This window comes from Aspergillus aculeatus, assembly GCF_001890905.1.
Source record: "Aspergillus aculeatus ATCC 16872 unplaced genomic scaffold ASPACscaffold_7, whole genome shotgun sequence".
Lineage (NCBI taxonomy): Eukaryota > Fungi > Ascomycota > Eurotiomycetes > Eurotiales > Aspergillaceae > Aspergillus > Aspergillus aculeatus.
The window spans coordinates 410,200-436,978 of NW_017962982.1; the positions used below are offsets into that span (position 1 = coordinate 410,200).

The window sequence follows — 26,779 nt, forward strand, 5'->3', positions numbered from 1 at the left end:
GGAGCCCCGATGGAACATTCATGGGATAGTCTTGGCACGGCTCTCTGAGATATGCGACTGGAAGCCTAGAGTACGCAACCAGGGCCATCCGAGATGATGGTGCCAGAATCCCCGCATTCGCAGGTTCGTTCCTGACTTCCTTGCATAGCCACCAGCTTGCTTCGAAGCCCGTAGTCGTTTCAACCGGCAGCGGGATTATCCCTCATCTCAGACCAAACGCATACATTGTGTGCGGTGTCGACCAGAGTATACCGGTGGACTAGTACATGCGACGGTGTATTGCAACAGCGGACGAGTATCCACTAGGCGGAACGAAGCGAGGCTTTCCCTCCTGAACCATAAGCGAGAAGTGCGTGCAGGATGGCCAATCGGACATGACCAACTTGTCGATGCAACCTTGGCCAGCGGATGGCGTTATCCTGCAGATTGTCCTGCAGATGAGTAGCATTGTTTCCGGTAAAAGCAGGCCGGCCTGAATAAACAGGAGAGAATGACACCATTACGACCACTGATAATGCTATATCCGGCAGACCAACCAACGTTGACTTGACAGCGGAGGGTGGAGCCAAATTGCAGCCATGGCTGTCGAGTCCGGTCTTGGCAGTGGAGCTTGCTCTGAAGCCAATTTGGAGCGGTTGGCCCAGAAGATTAGAGATAAATCTCTCCGTACCAATTGGTCACCACCCAGGTTCGTGCTAAGTTACTGCAACCGATAAGCATCCTTGAAAATCAGGATGAGGCACGCCTGATCTCACTCTTGGCGAAAGAGCTGAGATAGCAGGCTTCGGTAGAGAGTCGCCTCAATGGCAACCGAAGGAATATCGCGCCGTCACGTTGTTCCAGGCAGCGATGCTTTGTACTGCGCGTCCAGAGTCAGGTGAATGTCTGCCACCACGGAAAGTTCCGAGGCTCTTACGTACTGCGAATATGTCCCCATTATCATTCCTGCAAACGCGTACCTAAGTGAATCACGTGCGGGCGATATCGTCGTGAGCAAGCATCGAGGCTCTGACGGGACTAAACAGAATCACTTCTTGTGCATGTTTCCAGGGGAAACAAGCTCTATTTTAACAGTTTCCAGAAGCCCATGAGCTGCATCCGCGACCAAACCTTTTTTACCTCTGCAGGATTGCGGGGATGACAGCTCGTCATTCAACGGCCTCACAATTGGATATTCGACTCTGGTGTAAATCAATCGTTATCACCACAATATGCGCCGATGTCGGACATTAATAAGTTAGGGGTGCATAATGAACGCCATGGTGCGCGGTACTCACTATCATTCGTCATGATCAGGCACCGGTTGGGCCCGTTGAGTCGCAGGGCGTGACCTTTCCTGTTGCTGTTTAGATCGCCGGCTTGCAGTAACAATGCGGTAGACCGGTGAATTGTCACGAACTCCTCAGAACAGAACGTGTTGCTCAATAACTCAATCGTCGGCTGAGATGAGATTGTGCAGTATTCGGATTGGTCCTCTTCGGCGGCTTGCATTCCCTCCACCATAGTCCCACCAATAAGCGGCTGGATCGATATGCAGCTCCGGCTGACGGGCTTACACTAACATTAGACACCTCCGCGACTTCGACGATTCGCAAGGCGAGTCAATAACAACATGGTTTTGTGACCAACGAAGAATGACCGTGCCTCCGATCACTGCATTTCTCCAACTGGATGAAGACCGAACAGCCCAACTGATGCAAGCCGCCCAACGCGGCTTGCTCAGCGAGGTACGGTTCTTGCTCTATGGAGTCTCTCCAGATGTTCGAGATCAAACTGGCCGCACTGCCTTCTCCTGGGCGGCATCCTTTGACCTGGCGCAGGCGAAAACGGCCACTGATCGCGATCGTCCGGGCCAGTTGATGCAATTGCTTCTCGACCGTGGAGCCGATCCCAACCTCGCGGACCTGCACGGCGAGACCGCTTTGCACTGGGCCGTGAAGGCCGGTGACGAGCAGATGGTGGAGCTTCTCCTGCAAAAGGGCGTGCTATCAGAGGTGGCCGACCTGCGGGGCCGCACACCGTTGTCGCGGGCCGCCGAACGGGGCCATGACAGGATCGTCGCGCTCCTCCTTGACAAGGGTAAAGCAGACCCGGATAGCAAAGATGGGCGAGGGCGGACCCCGCTCTCCTGGGCGGCCGAGAACTGGCATCTCAAAGCCGCGAGCCTGTTGGTCGATCGTGGAGCCAGCGGAGACATTCAAGACCACGAGGGACAGATCCCTCTGTGGTGGTTGGTTAGTAACACGGCCAGAAGAAGTATGCTGGCGCATGGGGTCACATCCCCCGACGTTGATTTTCAGAAATGGCTGACCGTGCTCGGGCCTGGCCCTGGAATTGAGCCCATGACAAAAGCTCGACGCACGTTCCTGGCATGGGCAAGCGAGCGTGGTGATCGAGAACTGGTCCACCATCTCTTAAGAACCACTTGGGCAGACCCTAATTCAATCGATCGTTATCGCAAAACGCCCCTCATTTATGCATTGGAATGGAGCCACTATGAAGTGGCCGATACGCTTATGCTGGGTGTTGGGGATGAAGTAGAACGAAAGAAGGACGTTGTGTCCTTGCCTGTGATGATTCAAGAAGGTCGTGCGCGACTACTGAAACCTTTTCTTGAACGGTACAAGCCCAGTCTAGAAAGAGAGGATGAGTACAGCTCAATTCCCCTAATGAGGATGGCACTCCAGCAGGCCGATAGACCCACCGTGGCTGCTCTCTTGGAGCACAAAGCTCGCATCGACGAATTGGAGAACGGAGACTGGTTCGGCCCTTGTAGTGAAGGGAAACCGACTGTAAACCTGATGCCGTCACGCAATTTTCCCACTCAAGGCCAACATTCGATCCCGGTGATGGACATGACTATCCCAGAAGGTGATCGGGCAGGCCTGATTGCCTTGATGAATCATCGGCTGAACATACTGGATCTCGACGAGGGTTTGAACTTCGGGGCTTATAGCCGCGGAATCAAGCCTAGTGTAGTGGTTGATCTTGTGGCTCTGCGGGACGGACGCAGAAAGGCCCGGTGGTTAACAGCCGATGTATTGCAGAAAGAGATCAGAGCATTGCCCAAGACAGTCGACGAAACCCATCTGATGTAGGTCATTCGTATCTCGTCACTGTTACGTGTCTCTGTTTTTAACCATTGAGCCTAGGCTCTTCCGAGAGAACTATGTCTGGGAAACGTATTGCCCACTGACAGAAACGCCCAATGAGATGAACTTCTCTCTGGGACATAAAAGTCCCTGCAGGACATTCACATTGTTTATTCGACTGGATATAAAGATAGGCGACTTGCTCACGGATGACGATGACGAGAAGGGCACGGTCCGAATAATCGAATGGGCAATGCTGGAGGCACCACCGAAAGCAATTCACTACTATAGTAATCTGCCTTATGGTTGGATTCCACAGAATGATCTTGAACTAGTGCAACTGTTCATGCAGACTTGGCGAGAGGACTGGTTAATGATCTGCCGAGAGGCCAGGAGGTATCTCGGACGACTGGTAAGCTTTGTCAATATGCTCGGTGGCGGCTGGTACTAATAACCACAGCGCACGCATCAGTTGTCTGCGCGGGGAAAAGATGATCGACTCATTGATTCCATAGCAAAGCACATGCAACGATGGACTCACGTTCAGGGGTTACTGGCGGAGCAGCTAAGTCAAGTTCGAGACTTTGTCACCCAATATCAGCGGTTTAGTGAAACGCGCAAATTCACCGAGCAGATGCAGGATATGATCTCTGAGCTCGAGCGGGATATATCAGGACAGATCGACAAGCTGGAGCAGACGGTCCGCGACCTGCTTCAGATCGTGAGAAACTCCAGTCTCATCTTCGCTGTATATTCCGCTGATATGTACAGGAATTTGCATGGGTGTCGATTAACGAAGCGCATCGATCGACTAGTTTGGCAACTAGTATGAAACGACTTAGTTGGATCACGGTAGGGTGTCATCTGCAGAGTACCTATATAGCACTGACGAGCTGTGTCCATGCAGTTTATCTTTCTTCCTTTGACTTTCGCCTCTGTGAGCATTCCCTCTGTGGCAGCGAAGAACAGTTTACTCACCTTGTGTAGAGCTTATTCGGTATGAATGTGGATATCCTGGAAGATAACCCATCCTGGCGATGGTACCCTCTTATTGGGGGCGTGCTACTGCTTCTGTCTGTTGCCAGCTGGGTGTTTTTTAAGTTCATTAATGTGAGTCTCAAGCTGCAGGTTCTCGCCGGCAACTACTGACCAACGACTAGGTGGAACAGTGGTTGGAGCGTAGAGTTGAGGATATGGCTCGCAGAACAGGTCACTCGAACAAGGATCCCTTGTTCGTATAATAAAGACTTATGGTATTAAAGGAAGCCCCAGGAAGAGATGAAGTTCGTTTTCAGACGTCAGCGCGATATGAGGTTGATGCTAAAGAGATGTAAATGTCATAGAGCAAGTACGCGTGAGTTTCTAAGAAGGTTGGCTCCGCATCTTCCCACTGCGAGCAAAATACACAAACAGAGGTGATGGATCCGATCAATTGAGGGACCATTGAATCCATCCATCGTTCCTTCTTCCACCTCACAGCACCAGAGCTTATGATACACATGCATCAAGCGTTGTATAACAAAAACGTCCTCGTCCAAGATTCTCGCGAGTTTGTGCCGACTACCACACAGACGACTTGCCCATCCAGAATCCACTTCAGTTGAGCACCTTCCAATGCAATCCTTGCCATTTTTATTCGAGCAATGGTTAACTGTGTCTACTCGAATGGCCAGACCAGTTTGGTTGACAGCTTTGGACAGTCCCCTTCAGGGCTTTTTCTTCTTAAAACAGTCGAAAGGAGACTTTTTTTGACACGAGCGTAAGCCACATCAAATATATCGTCCCCAGCGGAGAATATCTCCAATAAGAGATGCGGCCATTTAGCCTCCGCAGCGGTAGGAGGGTCGACATTCAAACCAGTCAGGGGGAATATTCTCCGTGAAGGGAAAAGCGATCATATAATTGAATTCTTACTTGCAGCTAGGGAAGAGACCTGAGAGCGAAAGACACAATCACTCTCCAGTCATAGAAGGAAACATGCTGTAACCTACATGGACATAACAGGGAATTGGAAGACATGAGCCGAGGCTGAAGAATACCCACGAAATGCTGGAAGCGCTCAGCTACACGGAGTTCAGCCTCAAACTACCTGGTTGCTTCTAAACACTGAACCTCGGCAGGCTTTGCATGACTACAACACACTGAAAAACACATTGTAAAATGCATTATAAAACGCATCGAAGAACACATTGAAGAAGGCATTGGAGCTCCTGAAGACAGCTTCAAAGACCGGGAATCTGCTGTTTATGGCCGGGCAGCAGCGTGCGGTGGCACCCAACACGCTCAAGGAAGCTGACACAGACGAAACCATCAGTATCTAACGGATTGATGGCCTATATGCTAATGACTTGACTGGTTTCAACCAACCTCACGCACAAGCTTTAAAATTGAGATCATTCCGCAGCCGGTGGTGGTCAAATGGCCTGCCTGCACTTGCACTATTTGACCACCGGGCAACCTGAACATATAACATGATCACACACCGCACATCGTGGCTGGTTCTCATGCTTCGGGCCATCATCACATTGGCACTACACCATAGATTAGATCGCTTCGAATGATAAGTTGATGTGCGCGGGATTATTCTCCAGAACATACGCAGAAATACAAGTAAGGGCGACTGAAGACTGGCAACAGGTTGTCACCATAAGCGACAAGCTCCTGATCCACCTGATCAATTGACGCTAGTCGTGGAACAATGGCTGGGACACTTGAGTTCTTCTGCCGCTGAAGTGGTGCAAGGCTAGCAGCCATCGAGATGATTGAGTTCTTCCGTGGACGTATATGATAGCCCTATCTGGTCTCCTTCTGGCTCTTACTATGGACAAGTTTCACGACAGTTTTCAGCCTCTTCTATGAACATTGCCGCACTTCCGATACACCAAATTGATGCGCGTGCGATATCCAAGCTGATTTGGTCCTCTCTACCCCACTGTCTCTGGGAGAATCAGGCATGTTCGACCGAACGGACCGATAGGGAGGCGATGATGAGGTGGTCACGAGCGCAACGGACCGCAGCAATTGGCCTAAGGGACTTCAGACCACGCACTCAATTGCAAGGGGTGCCAGTGTTCTCAAATATGTATATATACATCCAGGAACAACCAATACCCAGTATACCCACGCGCAAATCCCAAACAGTCCGCACTGGAGCTTAGTCCTCATTCCGTCAGACACTCAAAACATACCCCTCCGTCCCCTCATCCTCCCTCTCCACCCGAATCTCCTCCCACTCCACTCCCTCCAGCACGGCGACCCGAACCGGCACGACATCCAAATTCCGTCTGACCAGCTCCTGCTTCTCGCGCGACAGCCTCGCCACCACTGCCGCGGGGGGTCCATGCAGATGCATGTAGAGCTGCACGCCGCAGACGCCGCAGAAGCGATGGCCAGTAAATTGCCGGCCAAAGCGATACTCCCGAAGCTGGTGGCGGGGATCCTCAATCGTCACCGCGGCCTTGGCCGGGTAGATGCATACATTCGCATTCTTACACCACCCTTCAATTTAGCAAGATCAAGTGGGCAAGCGGGGGAGAGAATGACTAACCCGTTGGCAGATACTGCAATTATCCTCCTTGACTTGGACGTGGCGGAGTGGCGGGCTCGTCACGGTGATCTGGGTCGCTCCGCAATGACAGCCTCCCCTGTATGTCTTTAGATCTTGGTCGGTGGTCGGTTGAGATTCGGTGACGGACGATGGTCGCGGTTCTTCGCGAGCGGGTGGTAATCTGCGCTCGAGCTTGGATTTAAGCATGGTTTATACTGTGCTATTGAGAAAAGTGGCTTACGTGGTCACGGAGAGATGGAACGGATTCACGTCTAGCAATGCCCGTGCCTACCAGGGGATCGTCTTAGCGATACCTTACCATACTGACATTTTGCAGGGGAAAGGGTCGGAAGCCTCACGCTGACACCTAGACCAGCCTGGCCTGAGACGATTAGGTGGTTGCGGACTGTGATTTGGGTGCCGCATGTAGCACAGAACTAGAACAGACGTTAACGTGGGAAGTGGACAAAGTCAAAATCACTAGGGTCACGAACCTATATCCCTCGTAGGTGATTGGGCGCACCTCATGCTCCCCCTTCTGCGTCTTGTATCTGGCTAGGGTATCGCGCCCCCTGGTGAACTTCAGCTCATCGTCTTGGGCGAAGATCCATGGACAGCCTGTTTTCGCGCAGAGTCTACACGGACATGCGAAAGTCGTCTGAAATGGACCGGAGAGATGGATCTCGAAGCGCACGGTACCGCAGTGGCAGTTGCCTGGGTATATGGTTGGTTCACTGCGGGTCATAATGTCTGGGGATTGAGCTTCCGAGGAGACGAGCATAGATGAAATAGAGACCAGAGGTTTGGGGGTCACGAAAGGCGCAGGCGCTTGTAACTTAAATAAAGACTGTCCGACGCCTTATCAGTTTATCGCCGAGCTGAGAGCCATTTATAGAACCAATCGACCGGTCTTACATTCGAAGATGACAGGGGTTCGAGTGGTGAGATGGAGAGGGGGGATCTGATCCCTGTGGATATCCCATTGACTTGGGATTCATCTGGAATGTAGAGACGGTGTAAATAGCAGAGATATATGCGCAAAGCCCTAAGTAACTTGATTGGTAAAGTCAAGGTCGAAGTTCAAGTTCTATAGCCTTTTACTTCCATACAAATGTTGGGACTGGAGCATGTGCTCGTCGGGAACAATCGCCTAATTGACTAGCGCATGTGTCAATCTTGCGACAGACCGAACACTTTGGCTCACATACATCCAGGACAACCGTTGAGCTTATTCTCTTCAATCAAGCACATACATGAGCTACTTCCAATCTCAGTCGTCGCAGCTGCGCTCTATTCGCTAGGTAACTACCTACATACCCCTTTGTGAGCTTGATACCCTGCACAAGTACTATTAGCACAGCCTAGATCGGGCGTCATTACGGAATCATTCAACGATTTGCTATTGTTTCAACACAAATCAATATTCCATTCAACCCAACCTCAACGTCATAAACCAATTCCCGGCACGGGGAACATAATCCCCAAACGCTTCACAGACCTCGAACCCCTGGCCAGCATAGAACTCCCTCGCTGCCGTAAACGACCCGTCAGTCCCCGTCTCCAGACTCAAGCACACATACCCCCTTCTCCGCGCCTCACGAATGATATGTTGCACGAGGGCGCGCCCCACACCTTTGCGGAGATGTGCCGCCGCCGTGCGCATGGACTTGATTTCGCCTGAGGTTGGCGAGAGCTCTTTCAGTGCGCCGCAGCCGAGGAGGTTCGGGCCATGCCAGGCCGTATACAGGGAGATCGCAGGCTGTTGGAGGGCCGTGAGGTCGAGGACGTAGCAGGACTCGGCGGGCGATTTGCCTTGGAGATCGGCGATGTGGAGGGCCAGGAGGGCGCGGGTCTCCGGGCTGGAGAGGTCGTCGAGTTTGATGAGCATGATGGACGGAATGCGTTTAATGTTGGCTGTGATGGTTGGGCTTGGATGAGATGCAAAAGAGGCTTCGTTGATAAAATGCGTGGCATGAATGGATGACTGATAGTAAGCTTGACGGGTGAGTCATACCGCTTTTGGCGTGAGAAATGAATTTTGATATAATTATTGTATAATCAACAAGAGATTTATATTCCATCTTAACTTTGTTATCTCCTATCTTCTGTTTATCAGTGGTTCCACATATCAGGGGGATAAGCTTCGGAAAAAGAAGCTTTTTGTATGTTCAGCATAGCACTACCAGTCTCAATGTCTCACACAACAACAGCAGTCTTGATCACTGTGTTCGATTTCTCTTCCAATGAATTATTCTCTAACTCGGAATAATTGTTTCCCAGTCTGTTTATCTCACTTCTAAGTTCTATGTGCAACTGTCCCTCGGATTTCACTTCGGCTAGCACAAAACACTAGATCTAGTCTCTTCGAGAAAATGAATTGCGGCACACTATTACAGTAGAGCTGTCGAGTTTTATGACGCTGAACATATTGCTATTAGGGTTTTCATTCTTATTGACTTCCTTATCCAAGTTCTTGAGGGTCTCTCCGCTGAGTTTCTTGGCTGAGATACTCATGGAGAGTAATTAGGTATAAAGGCACAAGATCCTGCACTCATTACCTCTGTTGTATTTATCACTGAGAAAAGTCGGTTCGAGGGAAAGATTCATTACCATCAACAACCTAAAGTCCTAAGACAATTGATACTCTCCACAACAGTAGAGTCACCCCCTTCAATTGCTGGGGATTGACCCGAAAAATCCATTATCGCGTAGACCATCGCGTAGACCGTGCACCGCAGAGCAGCTCATGATTCATTATTACACATAAGGCTCCTCACAAGAAGGGCTCTAAGCAAGATCTTATAATTCGGAATCTCTTCTGCCCAGCGAATCTACCCAGCGAAGCAAACGGAAAGCTATAAGTCTACCAAGCAACGCACTTAAATGCAGCAAATGGCACCGAGCCTCGGCGGCCCATTGGTCATCAGTATTTTGAGCGAACACTGCCGTAGCGCACCCTGTTGAATTCCAGCTCGAACAACAGAGAAGCAGATGTAGGAATCATGACTAAATCGTAATGAACCTCATAGTACTCGACGCCCTTGGAATTGCACTTCTTAACAAAGAGCTCCCTAGGAATCCGGCTGAGATCTGCTTCCACGGTGCATAGCCGCATGGTCTCTGTGGCTCGTAAGTAAAACAAAGACTAATGTTTACCTGTGCGACACTCACGATTGCTCACGGCTGGGGCTCTGTCACTGTCGGAGAACAAAAGGTCTTCCTTCACACACAGGCCGTGTTCTGAACTTGCTTCCAGTAAACGGTAAAATGACACTCTGATTGGTTTGTTCTCCAATACAATCGAGGACTAGACCGATTAGCACGGTTGAGTCTGTGGATGTAGATGCCAAGGAAACATCTCTCAACGAATACCTTCTTTATATACCAATTCATACAGTTATGGACTTTATACTCTACGTTCAAGTGGCACCATACCATATCGTTGGGATTGTGTTGGCCCGCGACATAAGGGCTCTGACATCTGACGCCGTAGTGGCGGCGGGCAATGCGACTTTCTACCTGGTTACCGTCGAGTCCTCGATGTACAGCACCGCTATATGGCCATCAGCTTGCGATCCTGGCTGAACATAGAGAAGGATAATCGAACCATACTACTGCTGACCATCTGTATCACCGAGTTAGCCCTTGTCCTCCCGAAAGTGTGGATAGACTTACGCGTCAGGTGGCTGCATGACAAGCACACTAGGGTTTGCTTCTTGTAAGCGATGGAAAAGGAACATAGAGGCACCAAAACCCCGAACAAGGATAATTGACTGATGGAGAAATTGTCAGCACACCCTTAAGCCATTTTGTTGCCGAGATTTCGATAACCTTTGGGTAGAGTTTATTCTCTCCTATGCCCCTCTATCTGTTCTGCAACAAGAGATTCTACCTCTTTGACGATGGGTTCAAAAATACTTGTTACATCCTCACTAAGACCAGTCAAAACATGTTTCAATGTCGCTCGTCTTAGCTTAGATTATGGTATATCCACAGACCTGGTGAGGTAAAGAAACCCATCTTCAACCAATGCTAGGCGGTCGTCAAGCGCTCCTGGAACTGGAATAAAATAGTCAACGTCGTCGAAGTCCTCGTCGTACTTCCCTGCGAAGTTAGGCTTGACTCGATCTTGCCAATAGTTTAATGCAGTGTCTTTAGCTTTATCGGATAATGCATCGTAACCTGTGGGTCCCAGTCTTTCCTCAAGCATCCTTTCGAAGCTTTCATCCAACAACATTGACCCGCAGATACGGCCTACAAATTATCAGATGCTACTGTAACGTCACTTGGTGAAGACTCAGCTTACCTGCTCTCTTTACAATTTCCCTCACTACAAGCGGCTCTAAACCTTGAATCTGGTATGAGATAAGATCCTAGTACATAATTAGCCATCGCTGTGGCGGAGTTAATGCTTCAGCTAAACTCACCACTGTGCCACTGCCGGCATCACAAATAACAAACACATCATTTTTCTGTAGACCGTCAGTCGTCACGTTATAATCACACTCGCTTGGCATGCAGCATACAGCAATTGAGCTAGGTTGGATGGTGCGTAATGAGTAAAGGGCAGCAGCCTCGGGCTCCGACACGAGCGAGACGTCCTGAGGAAGATCCCTGCCTTCAGAGCGGCGCGCAAGGTGCAATTTTTGGCTTTGTCAGACCAAACAGCTGGTACAGTGAGAATGAATTGAAAACTCATAGCACTCGCAGCTATCCCCAGACGACGCTCCAGGACGCCCTGGGCGTATCTGATAAGTTGTCTCAAGTAGTCCGCTGTCACATGGACGGCATCCTTGTCAAGAATAGCGAGCAATTTCTTCGAGCAGAGGGACGGTGGGTAGGTTGTCTCCTGTTCCTCGTCGAGAAGGAGCTTGAGGCCGCTGAGGGCTTCCATGAATGGGCCAACTTGATAGCCCCAGCTGGTGGCTCGGGTTCCATAGGATATAGTTGAGGGTACTTTCATCGAGGTGCCTTTTTGAATGAGCTCTTAGCATAGTCTCTCGGTTGATACAGCTGCGGGGGTGATCATAATGTTGCCTCCACCAGGCCAGGTGGACAACACCTCGACCTCATCGGCTGATCCTTAGAAAGCCCAAGCAATCCTACTCTCCACGTAAGCATGCATACTATAGGAGAGTCCCATGCATGTGTTATACACACCCACTGAAGGTTGTCCCGAAATCCACCCCAACGACAATCGAAGGTCCTTGCGCCATCTTGCTGTTGCGTGTCGGGTAGATGGAATCAGACTAAGTGAAGGGTTTGAGTTGGAGGTGGGAAGAAGGAAATGGCCAGACACAAAAAGCCCTGCACTTCTTCGAGGCATGATGGAGGCGGTAGCGATCCGTTCCGAGAGCAGTCGCAACCATGACAAGAGGATCAATCCTCTGATATAGTTTGGTACGCGCGGATTGCGTCAGTTAGCGGAATTGCTGGAGTCGGTGAGTCGAAATTCTGTGATGGTCATCCCAAAGACTTCTCCTGCCACTCTCAACCTTCCGCATAGCAAAACCCAAGTGTAGGTTACCCACCCTCAACAGAAACAATGGTCCTTGTCCATAACTCAAGTGGTGGGCCAGAACCCAACCCGGCAATCAAGCAAGAAGAGACATACGTGAAGAATAAAATGCTGGCAGAATCAAAGCCAGTCGAGGGATTGGGCAGTGAAACGGCACCAGCGCATCTGGTGAGTGATAATTTAAACCATCCGCCTGCTCCGTCACCACGCTAAACGAAGCTCAGAACATGACACACTTTCCTCTCTCGCAGTCAAAGGAGGATGTCAAGCGGCAAATGATAGGCAAGCAGGAAGCCGAATCCATGCATCAGATAAACACAGCAGTGCAGCTGACGAAGCAAGAAGCAGCGGTGCGGAGGGAAGAGGAAGAGAAAGAGAGGAGAGAACAAGTCTGGCAAGAGCGCTACCAAGCTCTAGTCAGGCAGCGGTTGGCAGACCGCGAGATAATCCAGCAATAAGAACGCCTGTTGCTCCAGGCACGTGAGGAAGCGACGGAGAGGGGCGGACGTCACCGGGAAGAGCTCGATCGATTGTATTCCAAGCTGAATGCTCTGCAGACTGGCCCGTTCAAGCTATTGGGAGATGATCTGATTGTGAATCAGATGCGCCGGCTGAATCAACTCCGAGATCGAGCTCAGTGTGTGGAGGATGGCTACAAGCGTGGCAATCCAGGCGGGCTCAGGTCGTCGATGCGAGCGTGTGATCAGCCGCATCGTCCGGGACGCTGAAAGAATACTCGCGGATTTTTCTTCCACTCAGGAAGAACAAAGACAGGGCCAGCTTCGAGGACTGCCGTGGAAATGCGCCGATCTCAGGCATGCTTTGAGCCAGCAGAAACAACGGTTCTTCTTCTGCTGCAGTCCACTGGGAGTAATGTTTGATCCTCAGTCTATGATTCTTGGTGGGGGCGATGAGGAACCAATCTCTATAGTTCGATGGTCTTTGTGGCCAGCATTCATGAAGACGGTTGACAAGCGCGATTCTGTTGTGGAGCCAGAATTAGTCTGGACCATGGAGTCATGATAAACAGTTCCACTACGAAGGGGAGGGTATTGCGTCGAACTTGCTAACGGACAGATTAGCTGGAGGTGATCCATTCTGGCTATCGCTTGCTTGAGTTGAAGTTCTATAGGTCTCGCACGCCTGCTAAAAGAATACACTGATTATATATACTTTCCTCGAGCCCGTAGACGTTCATAGCCAGCGACAGCATCCCTTCTTGTGCAACAACTAATGCAGCGAACTGCAATATCAAGACCAACCATCACCCCCAGCCATGCTGAAATCATACATTCTACATCGAATCCCATAAGAGAAAGCCCGAAATCTAAGTCTAACTCTATGCAAACCATCACTCATTCTCCACCCCACTCTTCAAACAACTTCGCATCCAACCTAGCATACCCTTCCACAACCTTCAACCCACGCAGCCTCTCCTCCTCGATCCTCTCCCAGGGCCAATCCTCCTCATTCCACGAATGAACATTCCTCTCCCTCTGCTCCTCCTTCGCCGCCTCATCACCATTCCCAGCATCCAACAACACCTCTCTCACAACCGCCGCATCCACCCCCGTGGCCGTCCCCGTGGCCGTAATCCCCTCATCCAGCAACTGCCCCTCCTCACTCCCACTCCCACTCCCACTCCCACTCTCCCCCGGCGTCAAGCTCCCAGAACCTACAGACCCCACCGGCCTCTCCGGCAAGAACCCACTCGTCCTCAGCACCCTCTCAGGGGGCACCGTCACCCGTCCCTTCTTGACCACATACTTACTCAGCGCCGTAGCCAACAACCTCCCCTTCTTGCCGGCCTGCGGCCTCACAAAATAACTAATCATATACACCCACTTCTCATCCCAACTGATCACCCTCGAGGTAATCTCATACCGCTCGAAGGGCTTGATCTCGCGCTTGAAGCTGCAGAACACGCTGCCCAGGGCGATGTACAGCCCGAGTTTGCTTCCGCCTTTGGGTCCTTGCTTCTTCTCCTTCCCGCCGGACGATGCTGATGCTGACGAGGCCGCCGCGGCTTCGGCATCGAGTTCGCGGTTCACGATGCGCGACCCCGGGGTGAAGATGCGGGTGGCCAGGGCGGTGCGCGCGATGTCCAGGTCGGAGAAGTAGGTGCTGTTGGACTTGTGGAAGTTGTAGTCGGTTTCCAGGATCGGGGTGCGCGAGCTGATGGTCAGCGGGAGGAAGATCGGGTGCGTCGCGTGCGGCGGCGGGTGTGTTGACGCCGGGTGGTGCGGGTCTTGCGGGGTGCGCCGGATGTTGCGATAGAGGTGGTGGGCGAGGCGGGCCTATTTTTGAAAGGGGGTGAGGTTAGTATGCTGCTTTTTTTGAGGGTGATGGAGAGGTTGTTGTGGCGGTTGGTTGATTGAAGGCCGATGTTGTTTGTAGACTGCGCTAGGGGAAGAGTGTATGTATGCACTTACATGCCAGACCAGAGGGAGGTTCTTCAAATTGATCAGTGCGAGGAACAGGGCTAGTGCTTTCCAGGTGAGAAGAGATGAAATGCATTCCTGGAGGAGGTGGGAAAGAGTGGACAGGGAAGCCATGTTGCTGGTAGTCGATTATCGCTAGTTAGCTAGCTATGCTATAGATCCCAGGTACCATTAATGGAAAAAAGCAAGCTAGCGTCAAGGCGTCTCAGGAAGACAGATGGAACTAACGACAATACCGCCTGTGTGAAGAGAAAAGAATGACAGTCGAAACCCTGCCGCCGCGAAAAAAAAACCAGGTGCTCGTTCCCCTGAGAGATGCGATTCCCAAATTGAGACGCGATGGAGATAACGTGTTAAGCCGAGGCGCGTGGAGGTTGGATTGTGCTTATCTCATCCAGCCATCCCTCCACCATCAACCAACCCATCATAACCATAAACCATAACAGCTTCACCTTCACCTTCACCTTCAACTTCAACTTCAACTTCAAATCCAACCTCCGCATTCAAAAAATAGCCATACAATTCGGCGGACTCGACACGCCCTGCGCACAATTCAACGGACTACTCGAGACAAAGAAGGTCCACCGCCCGAGCCGCCGACACATCTCCGCCAGCCCATCGAGATCGAACATCTCGCCGATGGGCAACCCCCACCCGGCCAGGAGGTAGTGATGGAGGTCCCACTCCGGCCGGAGCGGCGGGTAGACCTCGAAGCTGACGGCGTCGGACGCGACGGCGGCGAAGTGGTGGTCCCAGAGGAAGCGCAGCACGCGCTCGCTCTGCTCGAGCCCCGCATGCTGCGGCGTCGGCTGCCGGCTGTACGCCGCCCTCTGCTCGTCCCCCATCGCGTCCCACGTGGCCGGCAGGCCCACGCGCAGGAAGAAGATGTCCCCGCGCTGGAACTCGATGCCGCAGTCTCGCGCGATCGTCTGCACCTCGTCCAGCGAGATCTCGTGCCGGCTGAGCGCGTCCACCGTCACCCCGCGCTGCTCCCGCGCCCAGCTGCAGTAGTCGATCAGCACCCCGCGGCCCGCGATCCCCTCCTTCGCCCAGTGGCCGATGCCGATGCGCGCGGACTTGGGGTCCAGGATCTCGGCCGCCGTCGTGCCACCATAGAACACCTGTTCGTTCGCCCTGCCGGTGGTGGTGTTGGTGGTTGATGTTGTGCGACTACTGCTGTCCTCCTCTGTGCCAGCTGGCGGCGGCGGCGGCGGCGGCGCACTATGGTGACGCAGTCCGTCCCATTGTGAGGATTGCTGTGGATTGAAGTGATATTCGTCGTCAAAGGCAACGCCCTCCGCCACCCACTTCACTTTGTGTTCGAAGGGCTTACGCTTGAAGCCTGTGGGCCATGCGATGACGTAGTTAGTATGCGGTGTAAACAGATAGTAAGGTAGTTATTGCCGGGGTTCAACCCCGCAAGCCAGGCACTAACCCGGAGGATTCAGCTTCTCGAGATCCCAATTTAAACACACGCGCTCGCCAGTCCGGATTTGTGTTTGGGCAGCGTTGGCGACGACCTCCGGAGTCAATAGTCGTAGCATGCCCAGTCCCTCTTCGCGAGACCCCGGCGCCGCCGGCCAGTATCGTCGCTTGTCCGGTAGGTCATCGTATTTCTCTGGGATGTTGAATTCCGACATCATAGAAGGTTATCCAAGGATTGAGGTAGCAGGTGGTATACCAACAGGGAAGTAGTTTACACTTCGAAGAAGTGCGGAGACTTGAGAATTAAATGAGGGGGCGTTATGGAGAAAGGCGGGGAATCGGACCAAGTCCGGGTGAGAGCCAAGCTCTAAACATGGACTGTGCGGTGTACATAAACAGCTCTTCGAGGCTGTGATATAATATCTATTCAGACAATGACAATACACAATAATGGAATACAAGAATGCAACTGAAATAATATCCCCCCCCCCCTTTCACAAGTCATCTTCATCCTCTTGCACACTCTGTCCTTGCTTGTTGAGGCGGGACATCTCGTGCTGTTCACCTCGCCCAGCACCGCCCGGCGTCGACATAGCGATTGCCTGACGGCCTGTGTCCGACGACTCAAGGAACTCGCGCAGTCGTCTCTTGCCCTCCACCATGGCTTGGTTCGAGGCAGCCTCCGTCATCTTCATGATGGGGCCCCACAAGTTAAGCTGATAGGTCACATATGCGCCCACTGCGCAAACAAACAGCAGGAAAAAGTAGGCCGGGTTGCGAAGCACTGTGGCGAATTAGTGGTGATCTTTCGTACGCAACACAGAAATTGCACTTACCAGCAATGATCTCGTTCCAGCCGAGCGCGAGGAGGATACCGTAGAAATACAGCGGAACCTGCGTCATGCCCCCGATGGCACTCCGCTTGGCTTCGACATAGACTCCATCCGCCGCCTTCTTGAACCGCACCGTCAGTTCTTGACGCTTGCCCTCGCTCAGCATCGTCATTTCCTCCTCTAGACTTTTGCCTTCCTCCTCATCCACGCCTCCAATCGGTGGCAAATCCTCCTCGTCCGCCGGGGTCGAAGAGCTGGGAGTGTGACCGATCCAGCGATCCAACGGAGGCGGGGCGGACGTCTCCTCGAGACGGAACCGGGATAGAAGGGGAATAAGCGTAAGAGTCGACTCGCGAGCCCGCGTATAGATACCCTCAATGTCGTCGGTAGGGCGCCAGATCCGGGGGACACCAGCTTCGTCATAGCGGAATTTGTCCTCGAAGTTCTCGCGCAGCTTCAGCAGCAAGTTGCCCTCCAACATTTCTTCTTCAATCTTGGCCCGTAGCACGCCCCAGGACTTCCGGCGCAGCCGCCAAAGACCAACATCAACCTCCTCCAAACTGGCATCAAAGCTACTAGCGCGGTCGGTAAATCTGCGCTCGGCATCAAGGACCGTCTCCACAAACACATTCCAGACCCGGTCCCAGAACTTCTTCTCAACAGGCTTGTCCCCCTCTTCAGGTGCACCGCCGCCGGCGCGTCCAGAACCAAGCGCATTGAATTCCAGACCAACCGACTCTCCCAGACGAGACTGGACCCACCGCTCAACTCGACTAGCCAGCCGCCGCATCTCCTCCCGCCGCAACCGTGCGCTGACATCGGCCAGCTCTTTCTCGTACAGCGACAGCTGTTGCTGGTGATCGCTCCAGGCAGTTCCCTCAACAACAGTGGCGCGCGCGACCTCCTCAAACTTCTGAATCGCCTTAGACACCTCTTCATTGACAATCTCTGCAAAGTCGTAGCCAGTACCCTTCTTCTGACCAGCCTTGACAGTGCCGGAGACAGCCTCAGTGAACTCATTAATACCAGTTTTGTGCATGGCATCAAGTTGACCCTGGAAGAGTGCCTTCAGGCGAGTATCAATCTTGTCCTCCAACTCTGCTTGTTTGCGCAGGTAAACACCCTTGTGGTAGCGGCTGGCCTCGGTCTCGAAACTGCTAAACGCTTTACTGCGAGAGGTGCGCATGGCGGCTCCCAAACCACCGAGAATCTCCGGCTCACCGAGACGAGCCGCCTGCGACTGCTTATCCTCAAAGGGAACAATAGCCTCGTCGAAGGCGAGCATGACCTCCCGAAGGATTTCGTCGCAGCGGAATTGCGCTAACAATTCCTGCTGGGTTGGAAGGTCCAAGTCCTTATTGTTGACAATCTGGTCCCAGATGCCCTCCGCATACTTAGAGAAACCATCGGCGGGGATCCTGCGGTGGTACTCGGGTAGGAAGACGCCACCATCGGAAAACTCGCCTCTGCGGGGATCGAGACCCGGATCTTTGTGGTCCTCACGGAAACGCAAGCTGAGCTTCTTGGTCTCGGCAACAAACTGCTCAGGCTGGTAACTCTTGTGAGGAAGGCCGTAAAACTGGAAATCGAAGTAATCGTGGACGGACGACTGCTCCAAACCGGCGGGCTTCGAGATCGAGTCCCACAATCGGGACATATCTTCCATCAAAGTATTCTGCAGGTTCTTCAGGGGCGTATTGCCAACGAAATCACGGATCACAAAGAACAAGAGAGATCGGTGAGTAGTGCTATATCAAACAAACGAAGGGCAGTTAGCGCGTGTAAGGGTAACCTGGTTCCAACAAAGGAAACCTACTTGCGGTCCTTCAAGAACAGCTGCAGATTGACCTCAAAGACCGTCTTCAGCAGTCCCATGTTTGCGCCCTGGTACAGACCAACCTGGTGCTCCCAGATATTGACAATCAAGACTTCACTGGTCGCCAGCGCAAAGAGGGCGCTCTTGCGCTCGAAGTCCTGGTCTTCGCCTCTCTCGCGACCATCTGTACCTTCGACGTCCATCACAAGGATGTTATCCGCCATCGACTTGTCCCCGCCGTTCTTGTTCTTCGACAACCAAATACCCTTGGTCGTCTGGCGACGCTCCAGCTCGGACATGACCGAGAAATGCGTACCGAAGAGGTGGTTCAATAGCGTGGACTTGCCCGTCGACTGGGACCCGAACACGGAAATGAGGTGATAGTTGAAACCCGCATGGGTGACATCTTCAAGACTTAGGTATTTCGATAGATTGGGACTGTAATTATTTTGAGGTTAGCCTAATGCGCCAGGTGCACGCCAGGTGGCATCGTCCCCTTACGAGAACAACTTGGAAATCGCAAGCCCAGATGTACGTGGGATCGAACCACAGATTGCGACCCAGGAAGACACTAGGGGAAAAATGGAACAGCATACTTGAACTCTTTATCGCCGTCAATCACTTGCACGCCATGCTCGTATGCAGTCTTGTCGCTGCTGCCGTTGCCAAGTGAGGCAAAATGGCCGTTGGTCGCCATGACGGAATGACTAGCGTTGGTGCGGCGCGCCCGACGATAAAACTGAAGCGTGCTCTAGTTTGATGTACGACTGTTTGTCTGGAGGAGTATGGGTGATAGTATGGCGAGTCGTAGTAAAGCACTACTAATTAAAGCGCAAATAGAATAGGGAACGTCAGATGCGGAGACCGTGGCGAGAGGAGGAAGTAGTAGTACAAGATGAGACGAAACGGATTGAGGCAGGATGCAAGGAGGGAACCGACAGTAAAATGAGGTCAGAAGTCGATCACCATGGGAGACGGGGAGCACAATCACAAGGCAAGAGAAAAGAGAGAACGCCCCGCTGATCAGAGAGGGAGGGAGTTTAGTTCATGTGTTGTTGGGAAGCGGAAGCGTAGAGTGGCTGGAGGTCAGGAGGAGAGAGCCGGATGGGGACCCTTTCCCTCTTCTTGTTTGGTCAGTTGTCCTGTCTAGTGGACTCGTCGCCTGAGCATCCAGGCCGCCACCGCCCACCCCCCCGATCCCGGTTTTTGCTGCTTTGGGTTTAGGGGTTGTCAGTGATCCTGTCCGACCCAATTTATGGAAGACGAGGAGGTGGAGCCCACATTTTCATGCCCGTGCCTTCATAATTATGGATCGTACGATAGATCATTCCTTTACATGTTCAATGTCATGTTCAAACTGGCATCCCTAGGCAAAAAAAGTAGAGAAAGAAAAGAATGAAAGAGAGGAGAAGGTATAACGAGTCTACAAATAATTCAAATACAATACATGATACATAGATATGTCTCGAAAACTCCGGAACTACCCACCATCACGAGTGAATCCAGTATTCCCAGATTCATTCCTTCGCTGATACCCGCGCCGCAAGGATGGTGCAAACATTATAAGAATTCCCAGACAAGATTTTGTTCATAGTACATGGTAGCCAGTCGGTCCCAGCTGTCTATTTGTCCAACACACGGGTAACCAGACCAGTGGCGACAGTGCGGCCACCCTCACGGACATTGAAGCGCTGACCGGCCTCAGCAGCCAGGGGGCGGAGGGTCTTGACGACGACCTCAACATTGTCACCGGGCATGATGCGGCGGGTCTGGTCACCGTCGGGGAAGCTGAACTCGGCAGCCTCATCAGCAGTACGGATGTACAGCTGGGGACGGTACTGAACACCGAATCCACTGCGACGACCACCCTCAGCCTCGGTCAGGACGTACATGGAGACCATGAACTTGTCGTGGGCACGGGCGCTGCCAGGAGCAGTAACGACCATACCACGCTTGATATCCTCACGGCGGATACCACGGAGAAGGAGACCGGAGTTGTCACCAGCGCGGGACTCATCGCAGGACTTCTTGAAGGTCTCAATGTCGGTAACCTTGGTCTTGATGACCTCGTTGGTGGTACCGACGATCTCGACTTCACTATCCTTCTTCAGAAGACCACGCTCGACACGGCCGGAAACGACAGTACCACGACCGGGGATGGAGAAGACTTCCTCAACGGACATCAAGAAAGGCTTGTCAAGGTCACGCTGGGGAGTGGGGATCCAGGTGTCGACGGCCTCGAGAAGCTGGTCGATTCTCTCGGCACCAATGTCAGGGCGGCGGTCCTCGATAGCGCAGAGGGCAGAGCCGAAGATGATGGGAGTCTCCTCACCCTCGAAACCGTAGGTGGTGAGAAGCTCGCGCATCTCCAGCTCGACGAGCTCCAACATCTCCGGATCATCGACAGCATCGACCTTGTTGACGAAGACGACAATCTTCTGGACACCGACCTGACGGGCGAGCAGCAAGTGCTCACGAGTCTGGGGCCTGCAGAGAAACGAGTATGAGTACAATTTCATGACCGGAAACCGAAGGGCAAACATACATCTGACCATCGGAAGCAGCAACGACAACGATGGCACCGTCCATGTTGGCAGCACCAGTGATCATGTTCTTGATGTAATCGGCGTGACCGGGACAGTCGACGTGGGAGTAGTGGCGAGCTTCCGTGGCGTACTCGATGTGGGCAGAGGAGATGGTGATACCACGCTTGCGCTCCTCAGGGGCCTTATCGATAGAGCCATAATCGAGGAAGTTGGCAAGACCCTTGGTGGCCTGCTGCTTGGTGATGGCAGCACTCAAAGTGGTCTGGTTCCGAGTGTGAGAAGTGCCAGGTCGAGGAAAGGGAAGGGTGATGGGAAAGAAAGATTGTGCTAACCTTGCCGTGATCGACGTGACCAATGGTACCTGTTGAATATCGGTTAGTATGAAAGCACGATAGATCAATGAACCTGATGGAGAGTGCATACCGATGTTGACGTGAGGCTTGGTACGCTCGAAAGCAGTTGCCAGACCGCGGGCAGCCAGCTTGTCTTTGGCGAAGACATGCTGGATGGGGTTGACAGCACGGGGACGCAACAAAGACGCCCGGCTGGAGCGCAGCAAGAGGTTGGCAGTTCTGGCAAGGCTCGACATGATGGCTACCTGCGATGGAAAAACAACAACAGGAAGGGAAACCAAATGGAACGCGATGGACAGAAATCAAAACCAGCCGGACCGGGAAGGTTTGGAGGACCTTAATCAAGCCCGGAAAATTCTAGGGAGCGGCTGACTCAGCCTCAGGCCAATCATGCTCGCAGCATTGCGGAGTCGGCCAGGAACATCCCGCAAATAACTTGGAAGCATACAGTAGATACACCTGACCGCAGTCTGAGAGTACTGAGTACCATGTGGATAGCGCTTGTACAATTCCTAGGTGCAAAGCCTAGCTTGCGTTCTTGTAAGGAAAAGATTATATAATACAATTGTAGATACGGGCCGATTTACACAAGCGTGACCTTCTCTACCGGGGTAGCTGCATCAACAGGCTACTGGTCGGGCTTCTTCCTCACAGTAATAGTAACTGCCCGCCCTGGCTCTCCCTCCATAGGTTTGATTTGCATACCATTGGCCTCCTTGATCGTTTCCACCACTTTGTCCATGAGGTTTTTGACTTCCTCCGCCGTGGGGGCTCGTTTGCCCTTCTTCCTCATCAAGACAACCTCCAACTTGAAGCCTTTGGTAATGAACTCGGTGATCTTCTTCAGACGGTGGCCAAGATCATGGTTGTCGATAGCCCAATTCAATTCCACCTGTTTGAAGGAGGTTCTGGTGACGTGAGCTGCCTTGGTTCTGGCACGCTCGGCCTCCCGCAGATCCATTTTGTTCACTAACTTGCAAACCGGCGGCGCGCCATCTACTCCGTCGCTGACCTTGATCAAGAATGCTTTAGAACGGTCGATATTGTTGAGAACGGTCGAGCGTCGAATTGGGGGGTCCAAAGTGTTGTTATCGTTCACCATCTGGACCCATTCCGATGCAATGGCCTCGTCTTTGATGAGTCTTGCCTCCTTCGATTCTGTTTTTTGGGAATCTTTACGGTTCCATTTCATGGTTCGAATGCCCAGGGGTAGAGGGCGGAGGTACTGCGGTCGGATGAGGCGCTGAGGCGGGAAGAAGACCTGGCGCAGGACTTGCGCCGTCGAGAGGAGGCTGCGCATGTGCTTCATCTTTTCGGCGCAGGAGTTGTTGCAGGAATATGGACGAGCGCAATGTTGTGATCGGATTAACCCGAGTAAATGAAGTCAAAGAGCAGCAGAAGGATAAAGACCAGCTCAATCGTCCTGGGAGATAAAGGTGACGTAGCAGGCTGCAAGTGAATGACAATAATGACAATTTGGGATATGAGAATGGACGCATGCGGACAAAGTGACAGGAAGAGAGGAGGGAAGTTGAGGCTGACCGCCCACCAGCCACAATGACAGGCGCCACAATGGGCGGAGACCAGAGAGAGACCCTGAAAGCTGAGAGGCTGAGAGGCTGAGAGGCCGAGAGGTTGATCGCCCGCGCTCTCATTTGCCTCCCCGTGTCCCATAGTCCACTCCCGTACCGTCCCTCTCTCTTCCCGACACTCCGCCCTCTCTCCTCTTACTTTCTTTCTTTTCTCCTCTTCCTCTTCTCCTGACGACCATCACTTTCATACCTTCCCTTCGTTGTTCGACGTCCCTCCCCCCCCCTTTCACCCTATCCACGATCCTTTTGGGCTGGACCAGAGGTTCTTAGGGCGATCCTATGGTTTCTATTCACTCCGACCGCTAACTTCCATCTTTACTTCTCGTCCAACTCGGTCGGAGTTCAGGAGCGTTGTCCTAAACGCCATAGCTTCGTCCCCCTGGCTTTGTCCGCATGTCGACTGGAGTTGACAGCCGACATCTCAAGGGTTTACCGTCTTTCTCTAAACCGGGTTCTAGAACTAGTCGACGTTCGATCTCGCGCACTTCCACCCCCGCAAAAGTTTCCGACAATCCGAATTATCTGGCCGATTCTAAACCACCCAACAATTTTTCAATGTTCGCCATGGCTCAGACACAAAGAGCTCGTTATTTGAAGACCGGAGCGGTTGTTGGCTTTGTTCTGTTAATGCTTCTATGGCTTTCGCCCTCCAAGCCCTCCGTGAGCCATTTTGGAGGATCCCGTAAGTCACTCTGTCCGCATCCGGAAATTCTATTGAGACTGACTCACTGGTTGTAGAGAAACCATCGACTGGCGCACCCTCTTTGACTGAGAAGTGCACCAAGCCATACGACTCTTCCAAGCCCCTGATCCAGTATGCGCTCATGATCGACGCCGGTAGCCAGGGCTCCCGGATTCACGTCTACCGCTTCAACAACTGCGGCCCCACCCCCGAGCTCGAGAACGAGGTCTTTGAGCAGACGGAGAAGAGGCAAGGCGGCTCTGGCTTGAGCTCTTACAAGGAGGATGCTGAGGGAGCGGCGAAGAGTTTGGATCCTCTCATGCAGGTGGCCCTTAAGTCGGTGCCTGAGGAGTACAGGTCATGCTCACCCATTGCTGTCAAGGCCACTGCGGGCTTGCGCATGCTTGGCAATGAGATGAGTATGAAGATCCTTGAGGCCGTCAGGACCCGTCTCGAGACCGTGTACCCCTTCCCTGTCGTGTCGCGGGAGAAGGGTGGTGTCGAAATCATGGATGGCTCGGATGAAGGTGTTTACGCCTGGATTACCACCAATTACCTTCTTGGCAAAATTGGCGGACCGGACGAGACCCCTACTGCTGCCATCTTCGACCTCGGCGGTGGTTCTACTCAAATTGTCTTCCAGCCCACATACCCCAAGAGCCCGTCCGGCGGCATGCCCGAGCACCTGGCCGAGGGTGACCACCGGTATGATCTTGAGTTTGGTGGTCGGCACTTTGAGTTGTACCAGCACTCTCACCTGGGCTACGGACTCATGGCTGCGCGAGAAGCGGTGCACAAGGCCATCGTCGAGGCCAAGCTTGCTGCCAGTCCCACTGACTTGGCCTGGCTGGATCAGCCTATCTCGAACCCTTGCATTGGGCCTGGCATGGAGCGCAAGGTTGACTTGTCTTTCGATGCCGGCCACGCTCTCGCTCCCAAGGTTAGCGTCAAGATGGTGGGTCCAAAGGAAGGATCCTCGGCTGCACCTCAATGTCGGGGTCTGACCGAGAAGATTCTCAAGAAGGAAGCCGACTGCAAGCTGGCCCCCTGCTCGTTCAACGGAGTGCACCAGCCCTCTCTGGCCAAGACGTTCGCTCGGGAAGATGTCTATGTCTTCTCCTACTTCTATGACCGGACCAAGCCCTTGGGCATGCCGGAATCTTTCACTCTGGATGAGCTGCATCACCTCACCTCGACCGTCTGCGCCGGTAAGCCGGAGTGGAAGATCTTTGAGGGAATCGAGGACGCTATTCCTCAGCTCCTCGACCGCCCTGAGTGGTGCTTGGATCTGAACTTCATGCTGGGTTTGCTTCACACGGGTTACGAGATGCCATTGTCTCGTGAGGTCAAGATCGCCAAGAAAATCAAGAACAACGAGCTTGGTTGGTGCTTGGGCGCTAGGTAAGCCATTCGACCTGATCTAACGTTCATGGATATTTGCTAACTTCTTGCAGTTTGCCTCTCCTGAGCCAGGAGTCTGGCTGGACATGCCGAGTCAAGGAGGTGTCCTAATGGACGATAGTGATGCGGTCTGTATAATAATCAATATCACATTTTTCCTCTGCCTTTTCTTCTTTTTTATCTCTTCTTAAACAGGGTAGACTTGGGATTCCTGTATATGGTTCATGTATCAGACTTCTCATAATTGTTTAATATTTTGATATTATTTGAGACTCGGTCGTAGTATTGTTTAGTCCAAAAATAGTCTATAAACGTAATTGTGGAGGTCAACACGAGAACATGCCTCCACCCGCTTGATGAAAAAGCCAAGCCAAAAAAAAAGTCCAATTCAGGAACACTTGGAAACCCGCACGAAGTAGCAAGATAAAAGTCCTACCGCAAACGCCCTCTTGCCATGCAACCCGAAAAAAAACCCCGATTTCTACCCAGATAACTTTTCCCAACCTGTTTTAATCGAAGATCCACAAATAGCAAACATAGGAATCACTTCTCCAACTCCTCGATCGTGGGCTTCGACGCCGCCGCGGCCGCAGCATCCGTATTACCCATCAAAGTATCCAAGACCCCAGAGTCCTTAGGCCGCGAAGCCAGCACCCTCTCCTCGTTGCCCGGTTGCGCGGAGGTCGAGATCTCATCGTCCGGCCGTTTCTCTTCCAGCACGCCGAGTCCGAGGTTCTAATCATAGCAAAAGTCAGCTTTCCAAAAATTTCCCCCGTAGAAAAGAAATGCAGCTTCGAACAAGAAATCTGTGTGTCAGAGTAAGAGGAAATGTGAGACCCACCATCTCAATATACCGCTTCCCATCCTCCTCTCTCTCGCCCTCATCCTCATCCTCATCCATCGCATCATCCAACCGGATATCCTTCGCCCGGCCGGCGGCGATATCGCGCTCGAGCTGCTCGTTGGCGGTCTTCATCTGCGGCAGGAAGGCCGATAGCCGGGAGAGGAGGTCGGGCGTCTGCTGGATGCGGTGGATGTTGGGTTTAGGGAGGGCTGGAATGCGGGGGATGGAGGTGTCCGCGGAGGCGGCAGAGGAGGGGTTGTGCGCGGGGCGGGGTGCGCTGGGGTCGGTCGCGGTCGCGGGGGCATCCTTGTCGTCGTCACTTTCTTCTTCTTCGCTGTCGCTGGGGCCGGAGGAGGAGGTGTAGTCGTCGCTATCATCGGCGGCGGCGGCGGCGGCGGCCTTATGGTGGGAAGGCCCGGCGGATGAATTTGTTTGACTGCCAGGGTTTGTGGTGGATGATGCGACGGGATCGTCGCGGGGTGAGTTGGAGGAAGGCGCGCTCATTGTGATGGTTTGCTCGAGGTGTGGTGGTTGTGGATTTTTTTTCTAAGAGGAGGAAAGAAGACGAATGGATGAATTCATGATTGACTGAAACTTGCGGGCGATCGAATTGGCGCCGAAGTGGGGGCGGGCGGGGAGGGAGAAAAGAGGGAAGGAGGGAGAGGAAGTGTAAGTACTGTAACTGCCCC

The 26,779-nt window shown here is 52.6% G+C and overlaps 10 protein-coding genes across 10 annotated transcripts; 2 read left to right on the forward strand and 8 right to left on the reverse strand.

Annotated features, from left to right (window-relative positions):
- Positions 1 to 1,634: 1,634 nt before the first annotated feature.
- ASPACDRAFT_27920 (ankyrin repeat protein) lies at positions 1,635 to 4,117 on the forward strand (the record flags this gene model as incomplete). Its single annotated transcript, XM_020199523.1, has 6 exons — positions 1,635 to 3,094; positions 3,153 to 3,504; positions 3,553 to 3,813; positions 3,864 to 3,944; positions 4,000 to 4,029; positions 4,052 to 4,117. The coding sequence occupies 6 exons, from the start codon at positions 1,635 to 1,637 to the stop codon at positions 4,115 to 4,117; spliced, it is 2,250 nt and encodes a 749-aa protein (XP_020056532.1).
- A 1,922-nt stretch (positions 4,118 to 6,039) lies between these two features.
- ASPACDRAFT_60044 (GFA family protein) lies at positions 6,040 to 7,384 on the reverse strand (the record flags this gene model as incomplete). Its single annotated transcript, XM_020203517.1, has 6 exons — positions 6,040 to 6,118; positions 6,281 to 6,549; positions 6,640 to 6,831; positions 6,881 to 6,927; positions 6,959 to 7,076; positions 7,163 to 7,384. The coding sequence occupies 6 exons, from the start codon at positions 7,382 to 7,384 to the stop codon at positions 6,040 to 6,042; spliced, it is 927 nt and encodes a 308-aa protein (XP_020056533.1).
- A 359-nt stretch (positions 7,385 to 7,743) lies between these two features.
- ASPACDRAFT_118216 (GNAT family N-acetyltransferase) lies at positions 7,744 to 8,672 on the reverse strand. Its single transcript, XM_020196149.1, has one exon. The coding sequence runs from the start codon at positions 8,525 to 8,527 to the stop codon at positions 8,069 to 8,071; it is 459 nt and encodes a 152-aa protein (XP_020056534.1). The 5' UTR covers positions 8,528 to 8,672; the 3' UTR covers positions 7,744 to 8,068.
- Positions 8,673 to 9,562: 890 nt separating this feature from the next.
- On the reverse strand, positions 9,563 to 11,855 carry ASPACDRAFT_51993 (Hsp70 family protein; the record flags this gene model as incomplete). Its single annotated transcript, XM_020202555.1, has 11 exons — positions 9,563 to 9,757; positions 10,012 to 10,192; positions 10,315 to 10,412; positions 10,520 to 10,571; positions 10,638 to 10,893; positions 10,946 to 11,012; positions 11,067 to 11,111; positions 11,166 to 11,253; positions 11,301 to 11,610; positions 11,683 to 11,721; positions 11,804 to 11,855. The coding sequence occupies 11 exons, from the start codon at positions 11,853 to 11,855 to the stop codon at positions 9,563 to 9,565; spliced, it is 1,383 nt and encodes a 460-aa protein (XP_020056535.1).
- A 1,681-nt stretch (positions 11,856 to 13,536) lies between these two features.
- Positions 13,537 to 16,238, reverse strand: ASPACDRAFT_2630 (uncharacterized protein; the record flags this gene model as incomplete). The annotated part of the gene is made up of 4 exons (XM_020199408.1): positions 13,537 to 14,454; positions 14,590 to 14,716; positions 15,136 to 15,940; positions 16,034 to 16,238. Coding segments are annotated over 4 exons (2,055 nt in total), but the record flags the coding sequence as incomplete, so codon positions are not given.
- Positions 16,239 to 16,517: 279 nt separating this feature from the next.
- sey1 (dynamin-like GTPase SEY1) lies at positions 16,518 to 19,369 on the reverse strand (the record flags this gene model as incomplete). The annotated part of the gene is made up of 4 exons (XM_020199583.1): positions 16,518 to 16,807; positions 16,860 to 18,604; positions 18,673 to 19,110; positions 19,269 to 19,369. 4 exons carry the CDS (start codon positions 19,367 to 19,369, stop codon positions 16,518 to 16,520), a joined length of 2,574 nt encoding a protein of 857 aa, XP_020056537.1.
- A 648-nt stretch (positions 19,370 to 20,017) lies between these two features.
- ASPACDRAFT_78130 (translation elongation factor Tu) lies at positions 20,018 to 21,875 on the reverse strand. Its single transcript, XM_020205112.1, has 4 exons — positions 21,642 to 21,875; positions 21,551 to 21,579; positions 21,218 to 21,480; positions 20,018 to 21,159 (listed from the first exon to the last, which is right to left on the reverse strand). The coding sequence occupies exons 1-4, from the start codon at positions 21,805 to 21,807 to the stop codon at positions 20,295 to 20,297; spliced, it is 1,323 nt and encodes a 440-aa protein (XP_020056538.1). The 5' UTR covers positions 21,808 to 21,875; the 3' UTR covers positions 20,018 to 20,294.
- A 194-nt stretch (positions 21,876 to 22,069) lies between these two features.
- ASPACDRAFT_78131 (putative translation initiation factor IF3) lies at positions 22,070 to 23,014 on the reverse strand. The gene has a single exon (XM_020205113.1). It carries the CDS (start codon positions 22,878 to 22,880, stop codon positions 22,200 to 22,202), a length of 681 nt encoding a protein of 226 aa, XP_020056539.1. The 5' UTR covers positions 22,881 to 23,014; the 3' UTR covers positions 22,070 to 22,199.
- A 273-nt stretch (positions 23,015 to 23,287) lies between these two features.
- ASPACDRAFT_78132 (guanosine diphosphatase) lies at positions 23,288 to 25,505 on the forward strand. Its single transcript, XM_020205114.1, has 3 exons — positions 23,288 to 23,845; positions 23,902 to 25,246; positions 25,300 to 25,505. The coding sequence occupies exons 1-3, from the start codon at positions 23,728 to 23,730 to the stop codon at positions 25,355 to 25,357; spliced, it is 1,521 nt and encodes a 506-aa protein (XP_020056540.1). The 5' UTR covers positions 23,288 to 23,727; the 3' UTR covers positions 25,358 to 25,505.
- Positions 25,506 to 25,618: 113 nt separating this feature from the next.
- On the reverse strand, positions 25,619 to 26,724 carry ASPACDRAFT_118227 (NOPCHAP1/New4 family protein). Its single transcript, XM_020196150.1, has 2 exons — positions 26,088 to 26,724; positions 25,619 to 25,981 (listed from the first exon to the last, which is right to left on the reverse strand). The coding sequence occupies exons 1-2, from the start codon at positions 26,592 to 26,594 to the stop codon at positions 25,790 to 25,792; spliced, it is 699 nt and encodes a 232-aa protein (XP_020056541.1). The 5' UTR covers positions 26,595 to 26,724; the 3' UTR covers positions 25,619 to 25,789.
- Between the last annotated feature and the right edge of the window lie 55 nt (positions 26,725 to 26,779).

Coding starts and splice junctions, on each gene's coding strand:
- ASPACDRAFT_118227 (XM_020196150.1), bottom strand. CDS start 26,594: ATGAGCGCGCCTTCCTCCAACTCACCCCGCGACGATCCCGTCGCATCA. Junction 25,982..26,087: donor GGAAGCGGTATATTGAGATG/GTGGGTCTCACA, acceptor TGCTATGATTAG/AACCTCGGACTCGGCGTGCT.
- ASPACDRAFT_78132 (XM_020205114.1), top strand. CDS start 23,728: ATGGCTCAGACACAAAGAGCTCGTTATTTGAAGACCGGAGCGGTTGTT. Junction 23,846..23,901: donor GAGCCATTTTGGAGGATCCC/GTAAGTCACTCT, acceptor CACTGGTTGTAG/AGAAACCATCGACTGGCGCA. Junction 25,247..25,299: donor GGTTGGTGCTTGGGCGCTAG/GTAAGCCATTCG, acceptor AACTTCTTGCAG/TTTGCCTCTCCTGAGCCAGG.
- ASPACDRAFT_78130 (XM_020205112.1), bottom strand. CDS start 21,807: ATGTCGAGCCTTGCCAGAACTGCCAACCTCTTGCTGCGCTCCAGCCGG. Junction 21,580..21,641: donor CAAGCCTCACGTCAACATCG/GTATGCACTCTC, acceptor GATATTCAACAG/GTACCATTGGTCACGTCGAT. Junction 21,481..21,550: donor GTCACGTCGATCACGGCAAG/GTTAGCACAATC, acceptor ACTCGGAACCAG/ACCACTTTGAGTGCTGCCAT.
- ASPACDRAFT_118216 (XM_020196149.1), bottom strand. CDS start 8,527: ATGCTCATCAAACTCGACGACCTCTCCAGCCCGGAGACCCGCGCCCTC.
- ASPACDRAFT_78131 (XM_020205113.1), bottom strand. CDS start 22,880: ATGAAGCACATGCGCAGCCTCCTCTCGACGGCGCAAGTCCTGCGCCAG.